This window comes from Penicillium chrysogenum (genome assembly GCF_028827035.1).
Source record: "Penicillium chrysogenum strain IBT 35668 chromosome Unknown utg000005l_segment0_segment0, whole genome shotgun sequence".
NCBI classification, from domain to species: Eukaryota; Fungi; Ascomycota; class Eurotiomycetes; order Eurotiales; family Aspergillaceae; genus Penicillium; species Penicillium chrysogenum.
This window is the reverse complement of record NW_026622753.1, coordinates 265,591-290,718: the sequence shown is the minus strand read 5'-3', so window position 1 is coordinate 290,718 and position 25,128 is coordinate 265,591. Positions and strand designations below refer to the sequence as shown.

Genomic DNA, 25,128 nt, shown 5'->3' with positions numbered 1-25,128 from the left:
ATTCACCCGCTCAGGTAAGTACATATACAAAGCCTTGTCCACAAGGAAATTCTTAACGCCGAAATTAATGCACAGTGTCACAGAGTCACAGTCACCACCTCATCGGACCTTTCTCTTAGGTCTCTTCGTCAAAGGCGCTTCACAATGTTCCGTCCAAGCATCTTCAAAGACCGTCTTTCGTGGGCCAATCTGACCTTGGTAGAAGTTCAGCTTACGCACAACTTCCATAGCACCTGTGCCCAGTGACACCGTCTTGCCCATGATGATACACTCCGACACACCCTCAATGAGATCGGTGCGACCGAGACCACCGGCGTCGAAGAGGTGATCCGCAGTTTTCTCGAACGAAGCAAGCTGAAGCACCGAGTCACGCATCTTAGCCAAACCGAAACGTGTAATACCGAGCACTTCACCCTTGTAGGTCATCACATCCGCCAGAAGTTGCATGTGACGGGGATCAATGTCCATGTCCTTCATGACTTCGCTGATTTCGACGACGATCGTGCTTCGAGCGGCTTCAATACCTAGAACTTCTCGCGCCTCCATAATGTTGTTGGTCCTAGTGTGAAGACCGTCCACACCCATCGTAGTCATACACTCTCTCAAACCGTAACCTTCCACAAGCAAAGTGTTCGTGGTCGAGGTCTCATCCGTGCGAATGATAGCTCGGGCGGCACGTGGATGACCCAGGATTTGGATGTGGGGAAGAATACGCTTCAAATGCTTCAAGCGGAGGAAGGGATCAATGCTCGTAGCAGCAATCTCTGTCTTAGAAAGGGATGCCTTGCTGGCTGGATCAAGATCCATGTGGACCTTGATTGAGCCATGCTTGCACGAGAATTTGAGATCGCCTCCCTTGAAGCGCTTGTTGGTTTTGATCGCTTCGACGATCTGTGGCGTTGTGATCTCCAGCGCCAGATCCTCGATCGTTTTCCAGTTCAGAACGACCTTCAAGTAGGCATCATCGGGGGACCAAACCTCCGTGATGGAATGAATGACATCTTGGAGGAAGGTCTTTTCAATACGTCCTTTCACAATACGAGCAGCGATGGTGCTTCCTCTGTTGACCAGTTCGCAAGCCACGACGGGCGTACTGATCTCTCTTGAGGCGTTGATGATTTCCTTGATACGAGGTACACCTTGAGTAATACTCATTCCGGCGACACCAGCGAAATGGAAAGTTTTCAGGGTCATTTGTGTTCCTGGCTCACCAATGGACTGGGCACCAACGGCACCCACAGCATGGCCGGGCTCGACCTGAGCTCTCTTGTACTTCAACAGACACGCAGTGATGAAAGCCCTCAGGGTGGTCTCTGTCAGCTTGCCTGTATGATCCAAGCCCTTACGGCTCCGCTGGTCGGATGGGTCGATATCGCCACCTCGAGAGATCAATTTGTCGGCTCTGTTTTGCACATATTCCTGGATCGAGTCAAGGAAGTCACGGGCACTCTCGAACTGATCGATGCCATGATCACTGCGGTCCATGTATGCCAGGTCATTTCCGAGTAAGTCCTTGCGGTTTAGCTTCGCACGCTCCTTTGAAAGCATCTGTTCGCAGACATCCATAATTTCCGCAGGCAACAAACTTCGCTCCTCGTTGTTGTATGTAGTAGATTCTGAGTGAATAAATGTTCGATCGAAGTGGACGGGTTTGGCTTTACCCTCCATATCCACGGGATCCAACTTATCGTCACCGTACTGGAACTGAACAATGGCAGCAGATGAGTTACGGACCGTGTCATCATACATCGATGACAAATCTTCGAGGGACTTCATCAGACGACGAGACATGTAACCAGTCTCGGCGGTCTTGACAGCTGTATCGACCAGACCTTCACGACCGGACATAGCGTGGAAAATGAACTCTGGCGGTTGCAGCCCGGAGAAGAAACTGTTGCGAACGAAACCTTTCGACGGAGGCTGTCGTGCATTCTTCGGGAAATGCGGCAGGGTACGATCCTGGAAACCATCCTGTACACGCTGACCACCAATAATTTGCTGACCGACAAGGGCAACCATCTGGGACACGTTGATACCAGAGCCCTTGGATCCAGAAGTGGCCATGATAAGGGGCGAGTTGTACTTGCTCAGCTGCCTAATACACTCGTCACCAGCTTGTTGACGGACCTTACTGAGAATACCAGAGATCTGGTTCTCCATGGTTTGCAATTCGTCACATCCAGGATACTTCTCCAGTGTGCCCGCCTTGTACTTAGCAATGACTTCATCACACTGCGAGTACGCCGCCTCAACAAGATCGTTTTTGGACTGAACGAGCTCTTCACTAGGATAGACATCTCCGATACCAATTGAAAAGCCGATGTTGGTGAACCATCGGGCGGACAGTTTTGATAGACGGTTCATGCCCTCGGCTGCTGCCGGCGGGCCAAAATCTCTGAGCATAATGTAGAAAACATTGTCTTTCTTTCCAGAACCAATCGTAGACTTGTCCATCACACCACACATGACCTCCGAGTTACGGATGACTAGCCAGCTATCATTGGGGTCCAGGTCCTTAGGACTACCATCCTTGGGCATCTTGAATTCACGGCATGCGGCGTCCAGGTTCACCATAACGGGGTCATCGTTGTTTGGGCGCATAAGAATGTTGAAGACTTGTTTTCCAGTCCACATCATCTGGGGTTTCAAGATTGACGGCGGTGGAAGATCGAATCTGGTTTCAGGGCCAAGCATATAGAGACAGATCTGCGTGAAGGAGGCACGATCATAGAAGTTGTCTTTGCTGCTCAGCACGTAGGCGGCACTAATGAAATCCTGAATGGCAGAAATGATGGGTTCTCCGTTTTTGGGTGTGGCCAAGTTGTTTTTCACACCCATTAGCTCCATTGCTTCCGCTCTGGCTTCCTCGGTCTGTGGCACGTGAAGGTTCATCTCATCTCCGTCGAAATCGGCGTTGTAAGGATTGCAGACACACTCGTTCAGTCGGAAAGTCCTATGGGGTCGAATTTTGGCAAAATGAGATAGAATACTAAGCTTGTGGAGGGAAGGCTGTCGATTGAACAGCACAATGTCGCCGTCTTCGAGATGACGCTCAACCAGGTCGCCTTCTTGCAGCTGATCAGCCATTCGCTGAGTGTTACTGTACTTCAACATCTGCCTGAATCCGGTTCCCTTCTTGACAATCAAGTTCGCTCCGGGCCATTTGTTGCTACCATTGCAAATCCGTTGCTGCAGTTTTTCCTTGTTGTATCTGGTCACTAGTTCGGGATAAGTCATGTTCTTTGCCACCAACTCCGGAACAGCGACCTCATCAACTCGCAGATTTGGATCGGGAGAAATGACAGTTCGTCCAGAGAAATCAACACGCTTTCCTGACAGATTACCACGGAAACGACCTTGCTTTCCCTTCAAGCGTTGGACGAATCCTCGGATGGGTTTTCCGAGATCGGCTTTGTTGAGCCCAGGCACATCGCTGTTGATGTAGACAGCAATTTGAAGCTGCATGTAGTCCCAGCATTCCATGATTGTCTGAACAGGAGCACCCTTAAGCAGAGCATTCTTAAGATTGATATTGCTCTGCACAATGTCACCTAGCTTGGCGGTCAAGTCATCTTCTGTAGATGCACCATCTTGTCCCACTGAAGGTCGAATGCACACCGGTGGAGCTGGGATGAATTGCCACAGGAACATCTCCGGACGAGCCTCCTTTGGATTCATGCCAATCAATTCGCAGTCAGAGTCGGACATTTTCTTGAATAGCTTGAGAACGCGAAGAGGGTTCATGTCATCCTGCGCCTTTTTAAAGTGTTTTTCGACTTCCGGGTTTGCGCCTCTTGCCTCGAGGAAGGAGTTATCAAAGACATCCTTGCTGATTGGCGTTTGCTTTTTGACAGAAACCGAGGCGTTGAACGCACGGAATTTGTCGTGGGTAATCTTCAGAGCACTTGTTCCGGTCTTCTTCACGACACCGTTGATCGCTCCACAGTATGTACATTCACGGGTTTTCCGACACCGTTCGTTGATGCGTTTTGCGATCTGCGTCCGGCGTAGGTTATCAAGGCCCGGTCGGCGCATCTCGCGAAGATATGTACGGCGCTCCGCCTCGGGGAGCAGAATGTTCGAACATTCCTTGCAAATTTCCTGAAGGATCGAGATGACGCGCTTGAAATAACCGACATGGAAAGACGGTAGGACCAATCTCACATGGCCGAAATGACCATTGCAGTCTTTCAGATTGTTTCCACATGTTGCGCAAGAATCAGTTTTGTTCGAGATACCCATGCGCGGGTCGAGAGGTCCATTGGAAACCACCGTTCGGGTCTGATCCAAGTCGAAAAACTTTCGGTCAGAAACTTCTACCACTGCTTGGCCGACAATGTCATCGTTGGTTCTGCAAACATAAATCTTCGTTAGCGATCAAGTCTGCGACAAACGCTTGTGGCAAGCACAGAGTGAACTGCGTACAAGACACCAAATTTCAGTTCTTTGATCACTTTGGGAACGCTGTCAATAACCTGGGCCTTGCCCAGGTCTACCTGCGCACCCTCTGGAGGCTGCATGGCCGTCGTCAAATGCGGAGCATGGCAGGGTGACTCAAGGCGATGCGATCGGCTAGGCGGACTTCAGCCGCCAGAAACAAGATTTCAAGCTCAAAGAAGAATTAGTTCTGGTATTGTGTCAGTAGATCCACAAACTGAAGCTGCAGAACTTGATCGAGGCTGTTCAGACACAATGAAGTGGACTGAGAATGAGCAGAGGAAGAAGTTGAATGGCGGGGTCCGACATGAACTTTTTTTCTGCCGGTGAAGCTCTCACCGCTGGCACAAGTGGACCGCAGGGTTGTATAAAGATGGAAGACATCCAAAATGGTTATCGCAGAAATAATGTTATACAGTGTATTTAGTTCTAATTTACAAGCTTATTTCGCCAAGAATGCCTGGAAAGCTTTGTGCTCGATCACCACATTTCCAACTGCTCGCAACCTCTTGCGGCCTTCTTTCTGCTTCTCCAGCAGCTTTCGTCGCCGACTCACATCACTAGCATGCAATTTTGCCAGCACGTCTTTTCGATAAGGCTTGATAGTCTCACGAGCGATGATCTTCTTGCCTACAGCAGCCTGGATGATGATCTCGAAAAGCTGCCGGTCCACATGCTCCTTGAACTTGGTGACCCAAATTCTGCCTTGTCGGCTCACCTGGCTCGAGTGCATAATCCGCGTCACAGCATCCACTGGCTCCCTGTTGACCAAGAGCTGTAGCCTGACAATATTTCCGGCTCGCCATGCAGATTCTTCGTAGTCCAGGCTGGCATAGCCCTTGGTACCGCCTTTCAATTTTCCAAAGAAATCATCAACCAAATGGGCCAGAGGCAACTCGTACTTCATAATGACCTGAGTCGCTGTGAAGTATTCAATGCTTTGTTGCTCACCGCGGTTGGCCTCGCAGAGCTCAATCACCTTTCCCAAGTACTCCTCCGGGAATGTCAGAGTGGCCAACACAAATGGCTCTTGTACCTCGGCAACTTTGAGTCGTACGCTATCATCATCGGGGAATTTGGCAGGGTTGGTAATAATCTCTTCGGCGCCACTCTTCCACACAACCTTGACCGGGACGGAGGGTGGTGTAATGATAATACTGGCGCCGTGCTCCTGTCGTAGGCGGTCTTCAAACACGGAGCAGTGAAGGGTTCCCAAGAAGCCCATACGGAAACCGGCGCCTAGGGCCTCAGAAGACTCTTTCTGTACTGTGATGCTTCGATCATTCAAAACCAGCTGGTTGATGCTGTCCTCCAGGTGCTCGAAGAGATCCGCATTCACTGGGTATACAGCCACAAAGACCATGGATTTGGGCTCTTCGAATCCAGGCAAAGGCTCGACGACCTTTTCATAACCGACTCTTGTGAAGGTGTCACCAATCTTGGCCTCTTTACTCCGCTTCATACCAGGGTTGAAGTAGATGTACCCAACCTGGCCTGCACGGAGAACGGTTTGCGCAGTCTCAGTCGGGTACATGATGCCGACTTCACCGACAAAATATTTGAGACCGGTAACGAAGGATATAAGCTGCTGGCCTGCACGCACTTCACCGTCGAAAACACGGACCAACAGGATCACGCCTTTGTAGGAGTCATACCAGGAATCCACGAGGAGCATACGAAGTGGTTTCGTGGAATCACCGATAGGTCTAGCATCCAGTCAGCGAAAAAGCAGCACTTTGGGAAGCCACGGGGTATACCTACGCAGGGACTTTCTCCACCACCGTCGGTAGAACAGCTGGGACATTCAATCCAGTCTTTGCTGAGACCATCACCGCCTTGTCTGTATCGATTTCAAATGTGTTTTTTATCTGCTCCAGAGCCCGCTCTGGGTCGGATGAGGGGAGATCAACCTTGTTAAGAATAGGAATCAACTCGAGGCCTTGCGCAAAGGCCAAGTAGAAATTGGCGACTGTCTGCGCCTGTACACCCTGACTGGCATCAACCAAGAGGATTGCGCCACCGCAACTGGCATAACTTCGCGACACCTCAGCACGGAAGTCCACATGGCCGGGTGTATCGACCAAATGTAACAAATAATCTTCGCCTTTATAGTTGTAAATCATGGTGCACGTCTGTGCTTTGACCGTAATTCCTCGCTCTCGCTCAACGTCAAGTTTGTCCAGAACTTGTTTGTTTGTGCCCGCTTCTATTGTGCCCGTCAATTCGAGTAATCGATCGGAAAGCGTGCTCTTGCCATGGTCAACGTGTGCGACGATGCAGAAATTGCGGAAACGTTCGATTGGGATTGCGGCAATTCTCTTCTCGAGGTCTAAGTCGAGCTTTGTAGGTGTGGTTTTCGAACGTCCATAGTAAATCGTCGTAGTAGAGAAACTCCTGTTATACCTATACGAAGAAAAGACAGTTGGTGGTCGGAGGCTTGCGGCCTGGCATCTCGGCGCTGCGCTCAGCCATCGGCCTAACTGCAGACATCCTCGCATCGGGACTTCTGCGGTGGCATAGGAGGGGCTGATGGTATGCAAGCGAATCAAAGTGTATCCGCGGGGCAATCGATCAGCACGCAAGTACTTGGTTGGTCTCACGGTTTGCGGAGGAAAAACGGACGCGCGGGCGGTGACTGTTTATTGCTGCGGTGACCACTCGACATAAACAAAGCTGAGCTTTCTAACTTTCTTTCACCTTCAAAGCCCCAGCTATCTACGAGCTCATCATGCCGGAAACCAAGGAAAAGTCAAAAGTGCACAAGCTGTCAATCAAAGGTTCGTATCCATTATCTACTTGTGTAGCCATCGTAGTGCTTACAAGATATCAGGATCGGCCAAGCTTGTCTCCGAATTCGTGAGTCGCCTTTTTTGGTTGCGTCAATGAAGTTCGAGTACTGACTGTCTCAGTTTGAATACTCGATTAATTCAATTCTGTAAGTTGCTGGTCGTACTCAGTCCAAGACACCGGCTGATTGCATTGGGTGTTCAGCTTCCAACGAGGAGTCTACCCTCCCGAAGATTTCACAACGTAAGTATGCCCTCTCAACTTTGCCCACTACGGTGCAGCAGGCTAATTGAGGTAGGATTAAAAAATATGGCCTCAATATGCTGGGTTCGTGAGCCGTGTTCTTCTTAATCGCCGTCGGCAACCCTAACCTTATAGCAGTTTCGGCCGACGACCAGGTTAAAGCCTACATCAAGAAGATCATGTCCCAGCTGAAGGAATGGATGCAGGGAGGGAAGATCTCAAAACTTGTGGTAGTAATCACGAGCAAAGAGACCGGTGAGCATGTGGAGAGATGGCAATTTGACGTATGGATCCGACACTCTCCCGTACGAGTCCGTGGCTAACTATAGTGATGGAATAGATCGAAATATTCGGCAAGCAATCGAAAAGCAAGACCTCCCAGAAAGCCGGCGACAAAGAGAATAGTACACCGGGGTAAGTCTGCACACTGTGAGATTATCTTAATCATCCTACTAATCCAACATCTTTGCGGCCTGAAGAGATGCAAAGCCCACCGAGCCTATTGAGAAGACAGAAAAGCAAATCCAGGAGGAGATCCAAGCTATCTTCCGCCAAATTACCGCCTCTGTCACCTTCCTCCCCGTCCTTGATTCAGACTGCACCTTCAATGTGCTTGTCTATGCCGACGCCGATTCAGACGTACCCGTGGAATGGGGCGACAGTGACGCCAAAGAAATTAAGAACGCAGAGAAGGTCCAACTAAGGAGCTTCAGCACAAACAATCACCGAGTTGGGACTCTGGTCAGCTACCGGTTGGCGGATTAAGCTCTTGGTGACACATTATGATCAAATACGAAGGATACTATGGATTGGCGTTTCGGGAAAGGATCGAGGATTTCTTCCACCTATCATATCAGAAGTCTTGATATTTGTTCCTAATCAAAATCAAGGCCGCTCAGTTGTATCATGTCTAGTATAAGACCAAGGCAAGCTCTCTCGCTTCGGGAACCATTTATTGCAATGACCACCCCCATCATAGCGGATTAGATCCAGCGTCACATCTTCCAGCCCCAGATGGGAGAATATATCGTTTTCCATTCCAGGAGACCAGCCTCGTCTCGCCCTTTTGCCTGCCAGATCTGCGTTCACTCCGTAAAGATCTTCTCTCCAAAGGCCAATCCCATTCACAGCCTCACCTCGAGTCAAGCTCTCGGGTGACGTGACTTCCACTGGCGGATTGGTACCTATCACAGCAACCTTGTGTGTGTAGTTTTCTTGTTCTGGGCCAAGAGGTACGAGTCCCACAGCTGGAAAGTGGCACTGCATGAATCGAGCGCGCTTAAACTCGTGCGTCACGACTGTGACCCTCTGTGGATAAACGCCCGTGTATACCCGGAACTTAATTAGAGAAAACAATAGGTTTTGATATGAATCCGTGGCGTTGGTTTCTGCGATGACTCTCGATGGGTCAATTGTGGAGATAGTGGGCGTGTCTTGAAAGTAGTCGTTATCCCTGGCCAGATTCTGGATTTTGCTATACATCAGCTCTCTGAGTGGCGGCTCAAAGGGAACTCGGGCGCCTTACAAGGTAAGACTGGCCTTCACTGAGCTCAGTTCTAGGCTTCTTGGTAGGCCCTCTGTTCAATGGATCAGCGAAACGAAATCCAAACACACATTATGCAAAACGTCATACCCAGAAAACACAAGCAAGCTATGAGAGTCTTCCGCTAGAGCTTTCAATCCGGCTTTGATATGATCGATGAACGTGGGTGTTTCCCCCTGTTGGAAGGGCTCGATCAGCCTGCTCAGTGCATCAGATGCTGTTTTTTTCATTTAGAGAGATTATTCTAATCACTAACCACTCGTCCTCTGAGGCACCAAGCTTTGAGCCTCCGGTGTAAATAGCATGACAGCAGACAACAATAAGGTGGTTGCATATGGCAGAGGCGCAATCTGGGCTTGAAGCCATATTGCTGGATTTTGGTAGATCAAGTGAATGGCTTGGGGTTTATCACAATACAAGACATATAGGAGATGCTAGTAAATTATGGATTGCTGAGAATAGCCTGGACAACCTCAGCTTCCAAAGTTGTGTCTTTGATATATAAAAACAAAGGCGGTAAAGGACTCCTCCTGCTCCCCCAATTCTTTTGATTCTTCCCAAGACACCTTCACACTCCATCAATGGGCGGATTCCAATGCCATCATCCCAAATCTCCTGCGGTGTATATCCTTTTTCTCCAAATATGCATCTTGCCATTCCCGGTTATGTGGTATGAGCCCCCAAGCAATCAGCACTTCGTCTTCCTCCTTCGTTAAATCTAGCCAAGCAAATAAGTCCTGCCGACTTTCAGGTTTCTTATTTTTCGAGATCGGAGTAGATTCCAAGTCTGGGAGACCTGTCGGTCTGGTCCATGACGGTTCGCCACTCTTCTCTTTATTGCCTACGTGCGCAGAAAGGGGTTTCTGCTCCTCCAACTCAGGCCAATCCATATACTCCTCGGGGTACATAGATATGGTGGCCTTGAGTTTTGAGCTAACCCAGCAACTATTTCCTTGGACTTTATTGCCATGGCTCCAGTGACTTCGGATTGATTCCCATATTTGGGAGTCCTCACAGCCAACTCGGTGGGCCGTGAGGACTGTAGCAACGATAGTCACCACCACTGAGACAATTTGCGTGTACAAGGCTGCCATTCCGATACTGATGACGTGGACCGCAAAGGCGGCCCAGCCTATCCATTGGCACGCCCGATAAATGTACCGGTTGGGTGGCTGGGGATTAACTGCGAATGCCAATTTCGGCAGATACGCGGGGACTGCAAGAGTGACGACTTTCGAGTCCTCTGTCAACACAATCACCTTGGCAATTTTGTTTGGGTCTTGAGGCTCGATGGGTATTTTGGCCCCCTTCGTGGCGGTCCCGTTCTGGCGAAGGCCCCCGAGGCTCTTCATCGACTCGTCATACTTGGCTCCCTTGGCCGGGTAACCTTGGGCTGCTTCTTGTGCTTTCAGGATGTTCGCATCGATGCCGGCCCGATTTTGTGCTACCAGTATACATCGCACTACCACTGAAATGGCCATGGCTATCACATTGGCAAATCCCCACCAGTCCGCGGCTAACACAGTCAGGGCAATGAGCATCCCGTGCACCGGCAACCCAACGAGCAAGAAGCCGACGACGAACTCTCTCCATCTGCGCGGCCGCTCCGCGAGCTGCCATGTGACAATACTTCGGACCTGTTTGAAGTCCTGTGTCTGAAGCCATCGCGAAAACCAGCCGGCAAGCTCGGTGGTCATAATTCCCGCTGATATGTTGTAGAGAACGAATCCGGGTTTCTTTGTGGTGAATCGGTTTCCAGCCACCACAAAAGCACCAAACACCGGCAGGTATTCGAGGTACATGCTCGGCACGAGTCGCCCGATACTGCGGTCCATCTCCTCCGCTCCGAGGAGCGTAACAAGACCGAGGGCATCGATTTTTAGTCCCGTTCCACGACCCCAAGAGTTGAGACTCTCACTCCAGGGATACATAGGAGAAATAGTTATAGAGTATTGTGGTGTTAAGACCGAAAAAGGATCCTGCTTATGATCCAGAGAGAGGTTATTGATACGGCTATCATTACTACTCCGTACTAAAGGTACAATCCCTCCTATATCACGCTGTCACTGCGGCTGAAAAAGACTGCAAAAGAAAAGAAAAGAAAGGTAAAACAAAACAAAATAAAACAAGATGACGGGGGTTATAATTAACTAGGTCACCAGGTCACCGGTCATGATAACCCTATTTGGATGTGAACACGAACTCAACACGAACTCGTTGGTCAAAATACTGCAATCTACGGTCTTGCAGCCACTTTGGGAAAGAGAGAAACCCATGTGCTTACTCTCGATTATCTGTTTGGCAGAGGGATTCGTGGATTGTCGAATCTCCTTGACCTGAAAAAAAGCAAAGCAAAAAGCCACATGGCGCGCAATTGGCCAGTTTCAACGCTAACAATTTAGTTCGGTTCTTACGAGTTGCCAAGTATCTTGACGCTGCAAGATCAACGTACAGTCTGACATTTATCCTTTTTTCTCCCTCGAGGCGCATCATGTACGGAGTACTCCGTATCGCAGGAATACATTTCAATTCGGGCTTGAGGCATTTTCAACCAGTAAAAACCGCATATCCCATCCCAAATTGAGCCTCAAGATTACCTATCTAAAGGGAATAGACCTGGGTATTCCAGACATTAGACAGTTTTACAATCTACTTCCAATCTCCAGTCCCAATATCTTTGCTGAGTGACCTGATGCGCAATCTTATCCAGAATCCTTACTTCTGCCTCTGAGATCAAGTCTCTCGATTGCCAAAAATGGCTCATCATTTTCCTTTCAGGGGCAAGAAGCAGACCGATATGGAGAAAGCAAGAAAGAATATCGAACATCAATATGACCACCACCACCATCGATCATCTGGAATGCGGTTCCAGCAGCCTTTTGCCGAACCGGAAACAATTGAGGATCGCATGCTGGAGCTGGAATATGCTCGCGATGGGTACGGCAAGAAAAAGTATCGGAATCCTAATGGAGACGAAGACCACGAAAAATATGCCGACTTGGACACATAATACAGCTCCAATAAAGAGTATCCACGTCGTCTTGTCGTGCAGGCAACTCCAGAATCCTATAAAGGGACCGGGACCGATTATCCCCCTCGTCACTGGAGGCGACGCCACATTCGTGGGAGAGTCCCATTCATCATCACCCTGGCCGAACTTTGCTTGAACCCGCTTGGCCTTCGCTGCTTCGACGGTGCTCAAGTCAACGAAAACAAGAAAGAGGGGGATGATACGACTCAAACCCAGGAAAGCTTGATATTGAAAATCATCAAACGAACCCTGTTCTGGATCCCATCTACTCTGTTAACCTTGATACTAACAACCCTGCACTGGATCATGTCAATCCTGCTCACTCTGACACTATCGTGGATTATTCCAGTCGTGCTCTTTTTTGAGATTTGTACCACCCCGTGGAATGACAACGCCACAACTGAGCCCTACAAAAAGTATCAGAATGTTCACTGGAACTGGCCCAAACATGCAATGAATCTACTGGACCAGTCCCCCAAAAATCTTCAACGGCAGTCAAAGACTGCCAGTCTTACGACCCCTCGCCGCTTGGTGGTGAAAGACCGAACTACCAATCAGTGGGTCTCCAAGAAGACCGAGGACCTCCGTGATAAAAAAACGGGCATGCTACAACCCTATATTTTCCTGAGTTTTTCGCGGGCCAATTATCTTGACAAAAAGGCGAATGGAGAATTCACAAAAACGGATGAAGAATTACGGGAGATATTGTATCCAGTGGCTGAACGCATGATCCAGTACGAGAACCGTCATAAAGACCCGCAGGACCCTCCGCTAGAAGCCTTTTGGGTGGACGTCGATTGTGTTTCGAAAGATACTACAGCAGTTAACCGTGTCGAATCGAAATGCACCCGAGATATCAACACGATTTGCGATGCGGTCCGCTGCGCGAAGCGACTATATGTAGTCCTCCCCACTGAAAGTGAGAACGACAAACGAATATGGGGACAACGGATATGGACATTTCCGGAAGTCCTCCTCGCTGCCAACAGAATCCGATACTGTTTCACCCATTCTGCCTCTATGTCTTTGTTCACACCGCATGAACTCACGCTGAGTGACATGTACAAGAGCTTCTGGCAGCCCCCCAAGTCAGATTTGAATGTGAATCAACACGAAGACGTTATAGGCTACCTCATCAACCATTATACCAATAGCCTTCAGCTGAGCGAACTGCAATTGTTCACTTTTGTTGTCCAAGCCATGGCGACGCAGACAACTGGCGTCGACACCATGGGGTACACGACCAGCGATATGGCGTACGCTGCGATGGGGCTTTTGTCATATCGACTTAACCCCAATGATTCCGATAGCATCTTCCAGGCCATTGCGCGACTATCCATCGTGAATGATAGCAATCAACTGCTTGAGCGTCTCCTCTGTCTGTGGCCGGACCCGAAAAATCCCACAGTGGATATACCGCCTAAACTGGCTTCAGCTGGCTGTGAGAGGATTCTTCGCAACATTGCAGATGAAGATCAGTACGGTACTCATCTTTGGGACATCAAACCACTCTGCGATGTGGTTGGTGTCGGCGGTGATGTAGAGGAGCCTACGGTCATTGTAGATCGCTGCCGGGGCATCCCCATCCGATGGAAGGACTTCCCGAAACTGAATTATGCCAAAGGGCTCAGCGGAATGAGTACTACTCTCTCACAGACAATCATGTATTTTGGTATCTTTTTTGCAGGGAGTGGTTTTGCTCTCTTCATGTCCGCCATTGCGCTTGCGGTTTCAACCATTGACTTCCAGGGGGGGCAACAAACTCAATCAGAGAGTGAGGTGATGAGAATCATCAGACAACTAATTGTGCCTCAGTACCTAGTCGCTATTGCTCTGTACGTTGGAGTCGCCTGGATCATCTCCTGGCTTAGTCCTTGGGCGGTACGAAAGCTCTGCAACAATGGAGCACAGGGATGCTCCAGCCATCTGGTCGGATTCGAAGGCACGATGCCGTTGCATGACCTTGAGAAGATCATCTACGGTAATTTCAATGATCGCCTGTCGTATTCGGTCTCGTCAGCTGTCTTCTCCCGGAAACTCCGGGACGATGACCTCCGAATAAGCAAGGAACCCCGTGATCAGGAGCATTGGAAGAATTTGTTTCAAGAACTAAAGCTCCCTGCCACGCACCGTATCTTCACTCTCGTGGACACGGGCAATATGACTGTGTCTGTGATTTCCGCTGAGCGACCACCCGTCGTGGCTTTGATATGCGGGCGAGAAGGCGGCATGCTCCGGGTATTGCTGTGCAGCTGGCGCTTTGAAAAGAACTGTCTTTACCGTGAGGGTGTCGTTCGCATGCGCAGCTCGCTTGAAGCACTGGCTACACGTAACGACTGGTTGAAGATCAGCTTGGCGAGTCAGGGCGATGTCAACCGTACACGGTTGGGCAAGCTCAAAAAGGGGCAGTCTTCTACATCTAACCCTTCTCCTCCTCGTCCGACGGACTGAGGCCACCGGCCTTTTCTCTTCGCTTCTGTCCAAGGGACGCCCGGGGCATGTTAACATGGCAAGAAAGAAGACATCTAGAATCTCTTTTACTGGCACCAATGTACATGGTCTCTTCGAAGGTGGATATATTGATCTACTTCTTGCACTTTAATCTTTAATGAAAGGACGTCTGTATAGATATGTTACCATTGTAGTGTTACGTTGTACATAAATCTCTAATATCACTTCAAGCCAACTAGATATTCAAATCATCCACATCTTTCATCCTCAACCTTTTGAGTTATGGAGGCTCAAGCAACCGAGTGTTCTTCTACACTAGAAATTGAAATGAGAAATAGTAAATTCAGTCAAATTGTCAAATTGTTGAAAGGCAACTATCACACATCAAAGTGAGGCCGTGGTTAAAGCAACCACGCCATCAGGCACTTCAACCCTCTCCAAGATAGTCGGATCTTCCCGAAACTCATCACTCTCGACAAACTGCTTCAAAGCCGAATACACACTCCGCTCAATAACAACCGCCGAAGGGTCTGCATCATCCGTCGCACTCAGAACCTGGGCAAGGTAACGCAGGGTACATACTAACGCATTCACATCCTGTATACGGTCAAGTAGAGCAGGCATATACGTCGGCTGAACAGCAGGTTCGCTCCTCCGACCGTCTAGATTGAGAGCATTTGCCAGAGTTTCCCTAACCGGGTCCTCCAACGCACGCCACGCATCCTCATACAACAGCGCCTTTTCCTGGGTAGTCACATTGCCCATACAGAACAATCGCATCAAAGCCCGGTCCCCTGGGTTCTCCTCCACTTGGAATCGTCGCACATCCTTGTCGCGGAGGAACTCCGCGCGTCGAATCAATATCAAGTCATACCCACTGCGGACGGTCAGGGTGCCCGCAATGACACCCTCGCATACATCATAGACATTGCGGTAGGACTCAAAGATAGGCTGGGTGAGTTTCTTCGCGCACGTCCAGTCCATGTGCCCCGCGGCACCGGCAATATCGAGCAGTTGCTCCATGAAGCGGAGTCGGAAGCTGCGGTCGTGGCCCTTCATGCGGTGTAGACCGGACAGAGAGGCTGGGGCGTTTTCTGCCTGTGCCAGTTGGCCAAAGTTGAAAGTTGCACCGAGCTCAATCGCCCGGAGTACATCGTCTCTATATTGGTCTGGGAGCTGGTCCAGAGATGGGACTAGGCCGGCTTTACAGGCCACGAGGAGAATGGCGTCGTGGTTGAGAGTGGAGAAGTCCACGCCAGTCTTTGCGTGGCAGTCGGTTGCCAGCTGCGGGTCTTTGCCTATGTCGTTGATGATTATTGAGGTGATTAAGGTAAATAGAGCGTTTGCGTCTTTGATGAGTTGCGTGTAGAATCCGCGGATCCAATCAAACGAGGTTCTCGTTAGTTGAGATGCGGATGGCTGTAAACCGACGAAGGTCTCGTATTGACCGGTGTGAATCCAGCGGAGAGCTAGAAGTCCAACGAGTGTGCGGTTCACTTCATCGTACTCTTCATTGTATAAAATGTAGGATGGGGATGGAGTGCTAGGAGGGGTCCAGGGACCGTCTCGGATGGAGTATGCCCGTCGCAGACGGTCAATTTCCTGCGGAAACTGCTTGTACACAAGGCGAATCAGATCCTCGTCGGAATGAGCTAAGAGAGAATCTGGAACACTGCAAGCATCTTGTAGAGACTGGGATGGATTCATGCTTGCGGATGTTTTCCCATTCCGATGTAAGCCGGGAGTTTGATGAGAACCGGGAACCTCTTACCATGGAGCTCTACCATTGGTCCGATACTTCCGCTACTATTACTACCATTAAGAGATGAAAGAGATGAAAGAGATGAAACAGGCCAATACGCTGAAGATAACTCATTGCAGTGGGAAAAGGAACTAGAAATAACCTAATTGTACATGTTTGTCGCCCTCAATCCATGCGCCATAATATCAGCCCCCAGATAACTAACTATGGAGACCTCGCTAAATGCATCCGCAAGGCGACCAAGGCGACCAAGGCGAAACACGAAGAAAAAGAAAACGCCTGACCCAAGGGGGCATGCAACGGATTTTGAAACCCAGAGGGACGAATCAATATGTGCCGACATCCCAGACCATGAAACGCAATGCGATGAACGCCAACCAAAGAATTCTGGTTGTAAAATGCATATCCATGACCCAGTACAAGATATGGAAGAAACCAATGACGTAATAATGCATAGATAGAGGGAAAGGGAGATTGTACCAATGTCGAAGAACAAGCAGTACAAGGGTATCAGTCGAAAGGGAATCATGGATGTTTTGATTTAGAGAGGATCGTGGCGGAAAGTGCAGTTGTCGCCTTTGCGACACTTGCCCTCGGCCCAGAATCTACAGGCAACTAGTCCCACCTTGTACTGTTTCAAAAGAGTTAGCCATTTGTTTATCACAGAATGCTGAGTCTGCAGTGTACTTACAGGCTTAGGCTCGTTGGTGCCAACCCGGGTCCGTTTCGAGCGACTCCACGACTCGGAGTTAGACTGGTCGTCATAATAACCGCCCTCGCGGCCGCGCTTGCGCTCTGGGTCTTCATAGTCCTGACCTTGCTGTTGGAATGGGAGAGAGCCGAGTTGCTGGTTCTGTCCACCAAACTGTGCGAACATGGCGCCGAGGTTGGGTGCCATTGCTGGTTGAGATTGCTGAGGCTGGGTGTATGCAGCCGGTCCCTGCATTTGTTTCATGACATTCAAGATAGCGTTGAAGTCAAGGCCTTGGGGCTGAGGAGTGGGTACTGGTGGAGTCGGGGGAACCTGGGGAACCTGGGGAACCTGGGCTTGAGGCTGTTGCTGACGGAACATGTTGATGGTCCTCTCGAGATCCGGCATGCCCCCTGGTTGGGTTGGCTGCGGTGGTGGGATGGGCTGCGCCTGTCCAGGCACACCCTGGATGATCTTGAGCAAATTGGAGATGTCGAATCCACTGTTCCCGGTAGTAGGTTGCTGCGGCTGTTGGGGGGTCGTAGGCTTGGGGTTCACGTAGGAGTAGTATCGTTCCTGGCGGGCCTGTAGGGTCTTCGTTAGTGTGAGATTATAGTGCGATCGAAAGTGTAGCATACCTTGACCAAGTCGGGCAATTCTCCGAAAGGTAATACATCGGTAACGACATCGTCGGGGTCAGGAGTCGGTGGCTCCTTGGGTGTGTCAGGCATGTCGGCAGGAGAAGTATAGAAGACCATAAGGGTAGTGGATTCCCGATGCTCCTGGGCTTCTCTCTCGGGACTGGTTGGCAACTGGGGACCACCGCGTTTGATGAAACTGCCGTGTTTGGATTCATCGAAATCGAAATCGACCACTATGATGGTCAGCAAAAAACCGAGGTACGATTTGGAGGAATAACCTACTCGACAGTGTATAACCATCTTGGTACACGGTCTCGCGAATACCGCCAAGGTCCTCTTCTTCCAGTTCGTCCATATCTTTGTGAAGCTTAAGAACACTACCTTCGCCTTTAACGTCTCCGCGTGAGCGCAATGACCCATCGCCAGGACCTAGTTCTTCATCGGGATCGTGGGTGAATAGTCGAACTTCAGTAAGAGCATCATCCGACTTCCAGGTCACGCGAAGTTTACGGCGCTCTTCTTTACGCAACCTCTTTGCTCGCTCAGCTTCAGTCTCCGGGGGCTGATCTTCGGCGGGCTTGGGAGTTGGTGCCTGCTTTGGTTTGTTCAAGTCGGCCATAATGTCACCAAAGGAGAAAGATGGCTTCGGGGCTGGTGTCTTTTCCTTTTCGGGAGCAGCACTATTTGAAGAGTTAATACAAATGAATCTCGGCAACACTGCCTTCGTGGATACATACGTTGGCTTTGCTGCAGCCGCCGCGGCGGCCCTATCCGCATTCGTGGTCCCGGGTCTCTTTGACGCTGAGCTTAAAGTGCCGAAGAGACTTGTTGGCTTGGGAGCCACGATATTGGCTTTAGGTCGCAGCGCTGCAGCGCCGGTTGGCTTACTACTTTGTGCTCCTTTAGCTGGTCCATTGCCTGCGGGTGCAACTTTATTCACATCCTTCGAGGTGTTGGGAACTGCCATTCGTTTTGCGCCAGGTTGCAGGTTGCTATCCGCCTCCCGGGGTCGTTTTACTCCAGTGTCTCCCTTAGGCTGGTCTGCTGAAAGGCTCTTTGGGTGCGGCTCTTCTTTGGCAGGCTTTTCACCATCCTGCTTATGCTTCGTAGAGGCCGCAGCATTATCCAGGATCTTCTGTGTGAGGTCCTTAACCTGCTGGCCACCTTTTTTGAGGAACTTAGGCAGCAATTTGGACAGATTGGTCTTTTGCAACAGGTCTTCTGTCAAGGTCGAGAAACGCGAAAAGAGCTTATTCGATATCAGTCAATCTATCCGACGCGAAAAGAGACAAACGTCAAACTTACCGATAGCAGGTTAATAGTCAGAGTCCCGGCAAAGTCTGCTGCTTGGAAACGGTCGAGCAAGAAGGAATATAGAGCTGCCACAATCATAGGATGCTCTCCCAGCCTACATGGAATTAACAATTAGTCATTTGAGCTCAATTATGTCAATGTTTGAAGTTTTTTTTGGCACACAAAGCTGCAAGCTTGAGCCAATTTTAGATAGGAGTGATTCCCACTCAATGAGGTTCACAGATAGCTTGCTAAGGGCATATCTGAGACTCAATAGAATGGGACCATTTTGCTCCATCTGATATTCTTATATATGTGCCCAGGACACGCACGTATGAAGCCGTGCCAACCGGCGGCAGCCTTGCCAACCGGCGATGGGCTTGCCAACCGGTGAATATTCATTGAAGCCGTGCCAACCGGCGAACGGGCTTGCCAACCGGTGAATATTCATTGAAGCCGTGCCAACCGGCGAACAGACTTGCCAACCGGCGAATAGAGCGATGGACCTTTATTCTAGCCCGTGACAGTGCTGTCATATCTAATGCTTCCAAGAATATTTATAGAGGTTCTCAAATAGCTTCAGGATTTGTGCGGCTACCACAGCCAGATGGAAACGAGGCAAGATATGGGAGTTAGGAGGGGAGGGCGATACATACTTCTTAATAATAATGGGATGACCCATTTCTAGCGTTGTGGTCGCAATTTTGTCCATGGTGCGACGTTGGGAAATGACTTTTTCCTTGAGTTTTGTTGCTTTCTCGTTGTCCTCTTGGTTTTCGGCTAGTTTCATCGCCTGAACTTGTTCTTTCCAAGCATCTCTCAATGATTTGACAAGCTCTTTGTAGGCTACTAGCGCGGCCTTAACCCTCTCGGAACCAGGCCATTTGTTCCTTGGTGACCACACGGCTTGGAGGGTATCATATTCCGCAGCAGCCTCGGGTTCAGTCGGACGAATCGGGGGGGATAGGAGACGGCTCGTCGGGTGCTTCAATCTCAAGATCGGATCCATCCGAACTCTCACTGTCTGACTTAGATACAGCTCTGGTTTGGCCATGTGCAGAAGTCTCCTTTGTTTGCTGCTTATTAGAGGCTCCCTTCTTATTGGTGATTACAACTTCCGGTACTGGTAATCCTAGGAAAGTGAGTATTAATCCCAACTTAATGTATTTTGACCGGTCTGGACATACCTCTAGGCTGAAGCACAGAGTCGCCAGTTGGTGTCATCTGCGGCTGAACTGAAAGATCATGTTGGTAGTAATTGAATAGCCTAGCCCTTCAGAAGGTCAGCCATGGCATTTCAAAAAGAAAACCCGCCCAAAAAAAAACAAAGTGTTATAACTTACTGATCACTCCCTTGTCGTTGGAAATCCGCAGGCATTCCCTGAAGAAAGTTGCTTGCCAACGAAGACTGCTGTTGATTGAATGCCTGGGGGTTAGAATTTAGGAACTGGGGGTTAATGGTGACATTTGGGTCTGTGTCAGGGTAGTCGTTGGTCAAATCAATTGTGTTTTGCTGTCTATAGTTAGCATCACGGTCGCCACGAAGGACATTTAGGGTCAGCTTACCAGCATTTCCGAGGAGTACCCTTGGGGTAAAGGGTATGGAGAAACCGATGGCTGCGGTTGTGGTTGCGGCCGTGGCTGTATTCTCTGCGGCGCAGGTGCCTCGGGGAAAGTGTCTGGCACTGAGATATGTGGGTGTTGTGGATGGAAGTAGTTTGGCTGGTAGGAAAATGACGGAAACGCCGAAGATTCGGATGCATTCAGGGGATGGGGGTCAAAGGACATCTGTCCCTGCTGGAAATGAGGAGCTTGTGGGTGCATCTGATACTGGGCCGAAGCTCCATATCCTCGTTGCGGTGGCTGTTGAAGAGGATTTGCTTGCTGCCAAGGCTGATGCACTGATGAGTAAATGCCATGGTTCGGGTCTGGCCGTGGGGCTATTTCTCTCTGTTGCTGTTGAAAAACAGGGTGGTCCCATCCGATGCCAAGAGAAGTTTGTTGTGGTGCAGAATCGTGCTGCTGCTGAGGTTGTGGCTGCTGAAGCTGCTGCTCAGGATCAGGGTAGGCGGGATCAAGGGTGCTCCAGTAATCTGCAGGTAGTGAGGAATTCCCATGCGATAAGCCCTGCATGGAGTTTTGAGCAGATTGCTCCATGGTGAGCCTCAGTCGAAGCTTCTCTAAGCAACTATGAAGGCTCACGTAATCACGTGCACGCACCTGCCTGTACAGGCCTGGAGTTTATTTGATGCTCACCGCCTTTTATTTTTGGAAAAGAGTGGATCGGGGGTTCGGGAGGAGAAATATTTTTTCCGGTGATGGATGTGAGATGATTGGCTGGTTGTCTCGGCGACGCGGCAGAACAGGGGCCTGTTGCGCTGCTGGTCTGAAGAATTGATAAGGATTAGACAATTCACAGTTTGATACGCCTAGAGTGGACTTCAAGTGTTGCAGTATGAGTACTGTCGTACCTTATGAGAGAAAACAGAGACTGCTTTTGGCTTTGACTCAGGATTAAAGTGGTGTATGCCTCAGGCAACAACCGCGTTCCCCAGTGCGAGTGACGCCGTTACCTTTTGGCCTTGCAGCTTAATGACGAAGGCTCCGCAGTTGCGAATACAACGTAGAAGTATTAAGATGGCCCAGCTTTTCAATTCCAGTGCCTTTTTCCTTGTGTCCTTGACTTTGTATCTCCTCCTTTCTCTCTTCCTGGGCCGTTCCTGTTGTCCCTGTAGAACCTTTCGCTCTCCTTTCTTGTTCTTTAAGTTTTGTTCCAAAAGAAAGTCCTTGCGGAATCAGAGAAGGAAAAAGCTCTCATACGAAGGGCCACTCTAGTGGCACTGCCATTCGCTTTACGGAAAAAAAGAAGGGATTGGGGGATGGTGTTGGGGGATGGTTAGAGTAGATGACTTGGGTTGAAGAGGAGAGTAAAAGGGACAAAAGCTGCTGGGCAAGGCGGTTAACCGATGGCATACCATACTTGACCGTAATTGTTGTATTGGACACCCTCCATTGGCCTACCGCCATGTAACTTACGTTACATGGCAGAATCAAATGTGTTCTTGGATGTTTGCAGTGTTTGCAACATTTATGTCAGCGCAGCTCGGCGGGATCCATGCCAGGTGGAGCGATAGGAAGAACCCCAGTGTCAACACTGCAAGGTACAACCTCATCCTTATTCTAAGAGTTGCGCATATTCCAGCTATATTTCTGCGCAGCTCTGAACGTTTCAAAGCTCTGGTGGAAACCGAGCATCTCTCCCAATCTCACACAGCGCTGCCATCTATTGCCATGGCGCAGTCCATGTCCCTCCGAGACCGACAGGTTGGTAAGTGACGCAAGCTAGATTCTTGTTATGAATTGATCTTTACTCATCTCTTGGCTTTTAGCATCAATTCAAAAGCTGTTGAATTTGAATCATGATCCACAACCTGTTGAAGACAGCACCATCGATCAGTCCGGGTCCGGTGGTCTTATCTCCCACTCCACTCCGATCTTGAATGAAGATGGTGACCCGATCTGGAAGGTCCTGGTGTTTGATAAAATGGGCCGAGATGTTATCAGCAGTGTACTGAGGGTAAACGACCTTCGGGCATGGGGCATAACTATTCATTTGTACGGTCGACGCCTTCTCCCCCTAAATTGCCCCATCGCTAACGAGGACTCACTTCTAGAAATCTTCATTCTCAAAGATATCCTATTCCAGATGTCCCGGTTGTATATTTCGTGGAACCTACCCCCGATAATATCCAAGCGATCACTCGCGACCTTTCCCATGGGCTCTACTCCCCAGCCTACGTGAACTTCCTATCCTCCGTCCCGCGGCCACTTCTCGAGGATTTCGCTTCTCAAATAGTTACTTCTGGCGCATCCGAGCATATTGCGCAGGTTTTTGATCAATATCTCAACTTCATTGTGGCAGAGCCGGACCTCTTCAGTCTAGGGCTGGGGAACGATGCATACTACAAGATCAACAGTCCAAAAACGAGTGATGAAGACCTGGATGGGATTGTTGACAGCGTGGTTAGCGGCTTGTTTAGTGTGAGCGTGACAATGGGTAAGTATTATATCCCACCTTGGATCATGGAAGGAAGATCTGACTGGCTGGGCAGGTACTATTCCAATCATACGGTGCCCCAAGGGTGGTGCGGCGGAACTGATAGCAACAAAACTGGATCGGAAACTACGAGACCACATCCTCAACTCCAAAGACAACCTCTTTTCAGGCAATCAGAACGCTTTGCCGGGAGTGCCATCCGCACGGCCGGTCCTGATCATCATGGACCGAAATGTTGATCTAGTCCCCATGCTCTCCCACTCATGGACATATCAATCACTGGTCCAAGATGTTCTTGAAATGCGCTTGAATCGAATCACTGTGGATGCAGGTGCAGGAGAGGCGGGCTCGGCTAAGGGCTCCAAAAAGTCGTATGACTTGAACAGTTCCGACTTCTTCTGGCAGCGCAACGCCGGAGCCCCATTTCCCCAAGTGGCTGAGGATATCGATGCTGAGCTTACGCGGTACAAGGATGATGCGAACGAGATTACGAAGAAGACGGGGGCCTCTTCAATTGAAGATCTCCAGAATGACACCAGTGCCTCCGCGCAACATCTCAAGGCCGCCATCACACTTCTCCCTGAGTTGCGGGAACGCAAGGCAGTTCTTGATATGCACATGAACATTGCCACCGCTCTGCTCAAGGGTATCAAGGATCGGCAGTTAGACAACTTCTTCGAGCTAGAAGAGACCGTCACCAAACAATCAAAGTCACAGATCTTGGAACTCATCAATGATCCTTCTAAAGGAAGTGAACCATTGGACAAGCTGCGCTTGTTCGTGATCTGGTTCCTCAGCACTGAAACTGAGCTCAGCCGCTCAGAAATGACTCAGTTCGAAGAGGCCCTGACCAAAGCCGGCGTGCCCGACATTTCCTCGCTTGCCTACGTCCGCCAAGTGCGCGAGATCACTCGTATGACCATGATGACAACAGCCGCTCCAGAACAACAATCCTCCGATCTATTCCGTGGGTTCTCCTCGCTTTCCAATCGCCTGACGGATCGCATTACATCGGGCGCTTTAGGTGCCAATTTCGACTCGCTTATCTCAGGCGTAAAGAATTTCCTACCAGCGAACAAGGATCTTACTGTGACCAAGATTACCGAGTCGATCATGGACCCGGCTGCAGCTTCAAGCTCTGCTATTGCAAAGACCGAAAACTACCTTTACTTTGACCCGAGGAGCGCCAACGCCCGTGGCGCTATGCCTCCGGCATCCGCATCGCGAAACCCGCAAATGCCTGGTGGGATTGGCAGCGCAGGCCCTGGCACCGGTGCCAGTTTCGGACAGCGTCGCCAAGCTTTCAGCGAGGCTATTGTCTTTACAGTGGGCGGTGGAAGCATGGACGAGTACGGCAACTTGCAGGAATGGGTTCGCCGAACAAATGGACAAGCGGGCGCCGAGGGTGCGCCAGTTCAACGTGCAGCACCTGGACATCGCAGAAGAGTTGTCTATGGAAGCACAGACCTGATGAACGCCACTGAATTCCTGTCAGATTCATTGGCACCTCTCGGTCGGGATAGCTAAATGTAATTGTGGCTAGGGTCGACATCAACATAGAGCCAGCCTGGTGGTTGGAAACATAGTATAATTGAAGCGCTCTGAGGCGTCTATGTCTAATGGCTGTCCTTTCTTAGCATTTACTACTGCTTTAGCGTTTTTTTGCTCTTTTACCCTGGCATTCAACATTCAGTCCCACCAATGATTATAGTTATTCCAGGCAGATAGGGACATATCGAACTCCACCTAATACTCCACCTAATGTTCGTTCTAATCCCAAGGTCTCCCCGCGGTCTCGATCAAACCATATTGGGTAAAACGAAATGAACAGAACTCTCTCGAGTCTAGTCAATTTCACTGCATCATCTTGGAAATCTACAGAAACTCCTGAATATCTGGCGCTTGTGGGGTTGAATGTGATCATCTATCAATTCTATGGAGTTATCGAAGTATACACCATCATCCCGCCTTCTGCGGCAACAGTCTGGAACCTGATGCCCCAGCGAATTCGATCAATCAGAACTGTTCCCAAAATATGTTCGACTTTGGAATTTATCTTCTTTTCTCGTTCAACTGGATTGCCTCACTTGGCGAATCCTCCATGGTCGCCCAAGTGATGTCAAGGCAATATCATCATCCTGGGATCTAACGCCACGACGAGGATATAAGAATCAGACTAACCTGGTGCTTTT

General features: G+C 49.7%; 9 protein-coding genes across 9 annotated transcripts; 3 read left to right on the top strand and 6 right to left on the bottom strand.

The window, feature by feature from the left end:
- Positions 1-99: 99 nt before the first annotated feature.
- Positions 100-4,520, bottom strand: N7489_008478 (DNA-directed RNA polymerase III core subunit RPO31; the record flags this gene model as incomplete). The annotated part of the gene is made up of 2 exons (XM_056714228.1): positions 100-4,351; positions 4,426-4,520. The coding sequence occupies 2 exons, from the start codon at positions 4,518-4,520 to the stop codon at positions 100-102; spliced, it is 4,347 nt and encodes a 1,448-aa protein (XP_056561850.1).
- Positions 4,521-4,879: 359 nt separating this feature from the next.
- On the bottom strand, positions 4,880-6,935 carry N7489_008477 (GTPase GUF1; the record flags this gene model as incomplete). Its single annotated transcript, XM_056714227.1, has 2 exons — positions 4,880-6,143; positions 6,199-6,935. The coding sequence occupies 2 exons, from the start codon at positions 6,933-6,935 to the stop codon at positions 4,880-4,882; spliced, it is 2,001 nt and encodes a 666-aa protein (XP_056561849.1).
- A 230-nt stretch (positions 6,936-7,165) lies between these two features.
- Positions 7,166-8,232, top strand: N7489_008476 (spindle checkpoint protein MAD2; the record flags this gene model as incomplete). The annotated part of the gene is made up of 8 exons (XM_056714226.1): positions 7,166-7,214; positions 7,268-7,293; positions 7,347-7,372; positions 7,429-7,467; positions 7,523-7,551; positions 7,606-7,751; positions 7,808-7,881; positions 7,947-8,232. 8 exons carry the CDS (start codon positions 7,166-7,168, stop codon positions 8,230-8,232), a joined length of 675 nt encoding a protein of 224 aa, XP_056561848.1.
- A 120-nt stretch (positions 8,233-8,352) lies between these two features.
- Positions 8,353-9,376, bottom strand: N7489_008475 (DUF218 domain protein; the record flags this gene model as incomplete). The annotated part of the gene is made up of 4 exons (XM_056714225.1): positions 8,353-8,931; positions 8,993-9,044; positions 9,101-9,208; positions 9,267-9,376. 4 exons carry the CDS (start codon positions 9,374-9,376, stop codon positions 8,353-8,355), a joined length of 849 nt encoding a protein of 282 aa, XP_056561847.1.
- A 212-nt stretch (positions 9,377-9,588) lies between these two features.
- On the bottom strand, positions 9,589-10,941 carry N7489_008474 (uncharacterized protein; the record flags this gene model as incomplete). Its single annotated transcript, XM_056714224.1, has 1 exon — positions 9,589-10,941. The coding sequence occupies one exon, from the start codon at positions 10,939-10,941 to the stop codon at positions 9,589-9,591; it is 1,353 nt and encodes a 450-aa protein (XP_056561846.1).
- An 824-nt stretch (positions 10,942-11,765) lies between these two features.
- Positions 11,766-14,492, top strand: N7489_008473 (uncharacterized protein; the record flags this gene model as incomplete). Its single annotated transcript, XM_056714223.1, has 2 exons — positions 11,766-11,962; positions 12,026-14,492. 2 exons carry the CDS (start codon positions 11,766-11,768, stop codon positions 14,490-14,492), a joined length of 2,664 nt encoding a protein of 887 aa, XP_056561845.1.
- Positions 14,493-14,876: 384 nt separating this feature from the next.
- On the bottom strand, positions 14,877-16,199 carry N7489_008472 (uncharacterized protein; the record flags this gene model as incomplete). Its single annotated transcript, XM_056714222.1, has 1 exon — positions 14,877-16,199. One exon carries the CDS (start codon positions 16,197-16,199, stop codon positions 14,877-14,879), a length of 1,323 nt encoding a protein of 440 aa, XP_056561844.1.
- A 596-nt stretch (positions 16,200-16,795) lies between these two features.
- On the bottom strand, positions 16,796-21,036 carry N7489_008471 (uncharacterized protein; the record flags this gene model as incomplete). The annotated part of the gene is made up of 11 exons (XM_056714221.1): positions 16,796-16,885; positions 16,946-17,530; positions 17,584-17,819; positions 17,869-18,266; positions 18,324-18,835; positions 18,892-18,994; positions 19,536-19,853; positions 19,909-20,011; positions 20,067-20,146; positions 20,223-20,392; positions 20,446-21,036. The coding sequence occupies 11 exons, from the start codon at positions 21,034-21,036 to the stop codon at positions 16,796-16,798; spliced, it is 3,186 nt and encodes a 1,061-aa protein (XP_056561843.1).
- Positions 21,037-21,933: 897 nt separating this feature from the next.
- Positions 21,934-24,463, top strand: sly1 (syntaxin-binding protein; the record flags this gene model as incomplete). The annotated part of the gene is made up of 4 exons (XM_056714220.1): positions 21,934-22,207; positions 22,269-22,494; positions 22,554-22,936; positions 22,992-24,463. The coding sequence occupies 4 exons, from the start codon at positions 21,934-21,936 to the stop codon at positions 24,461-24,463; spliced, it is 2,355 nt and encodes a 784-aa protein (XP_056561842.1).
- Between the last annotated feature and the right edge of the window lie 665 nt (positions 24,464-25,128).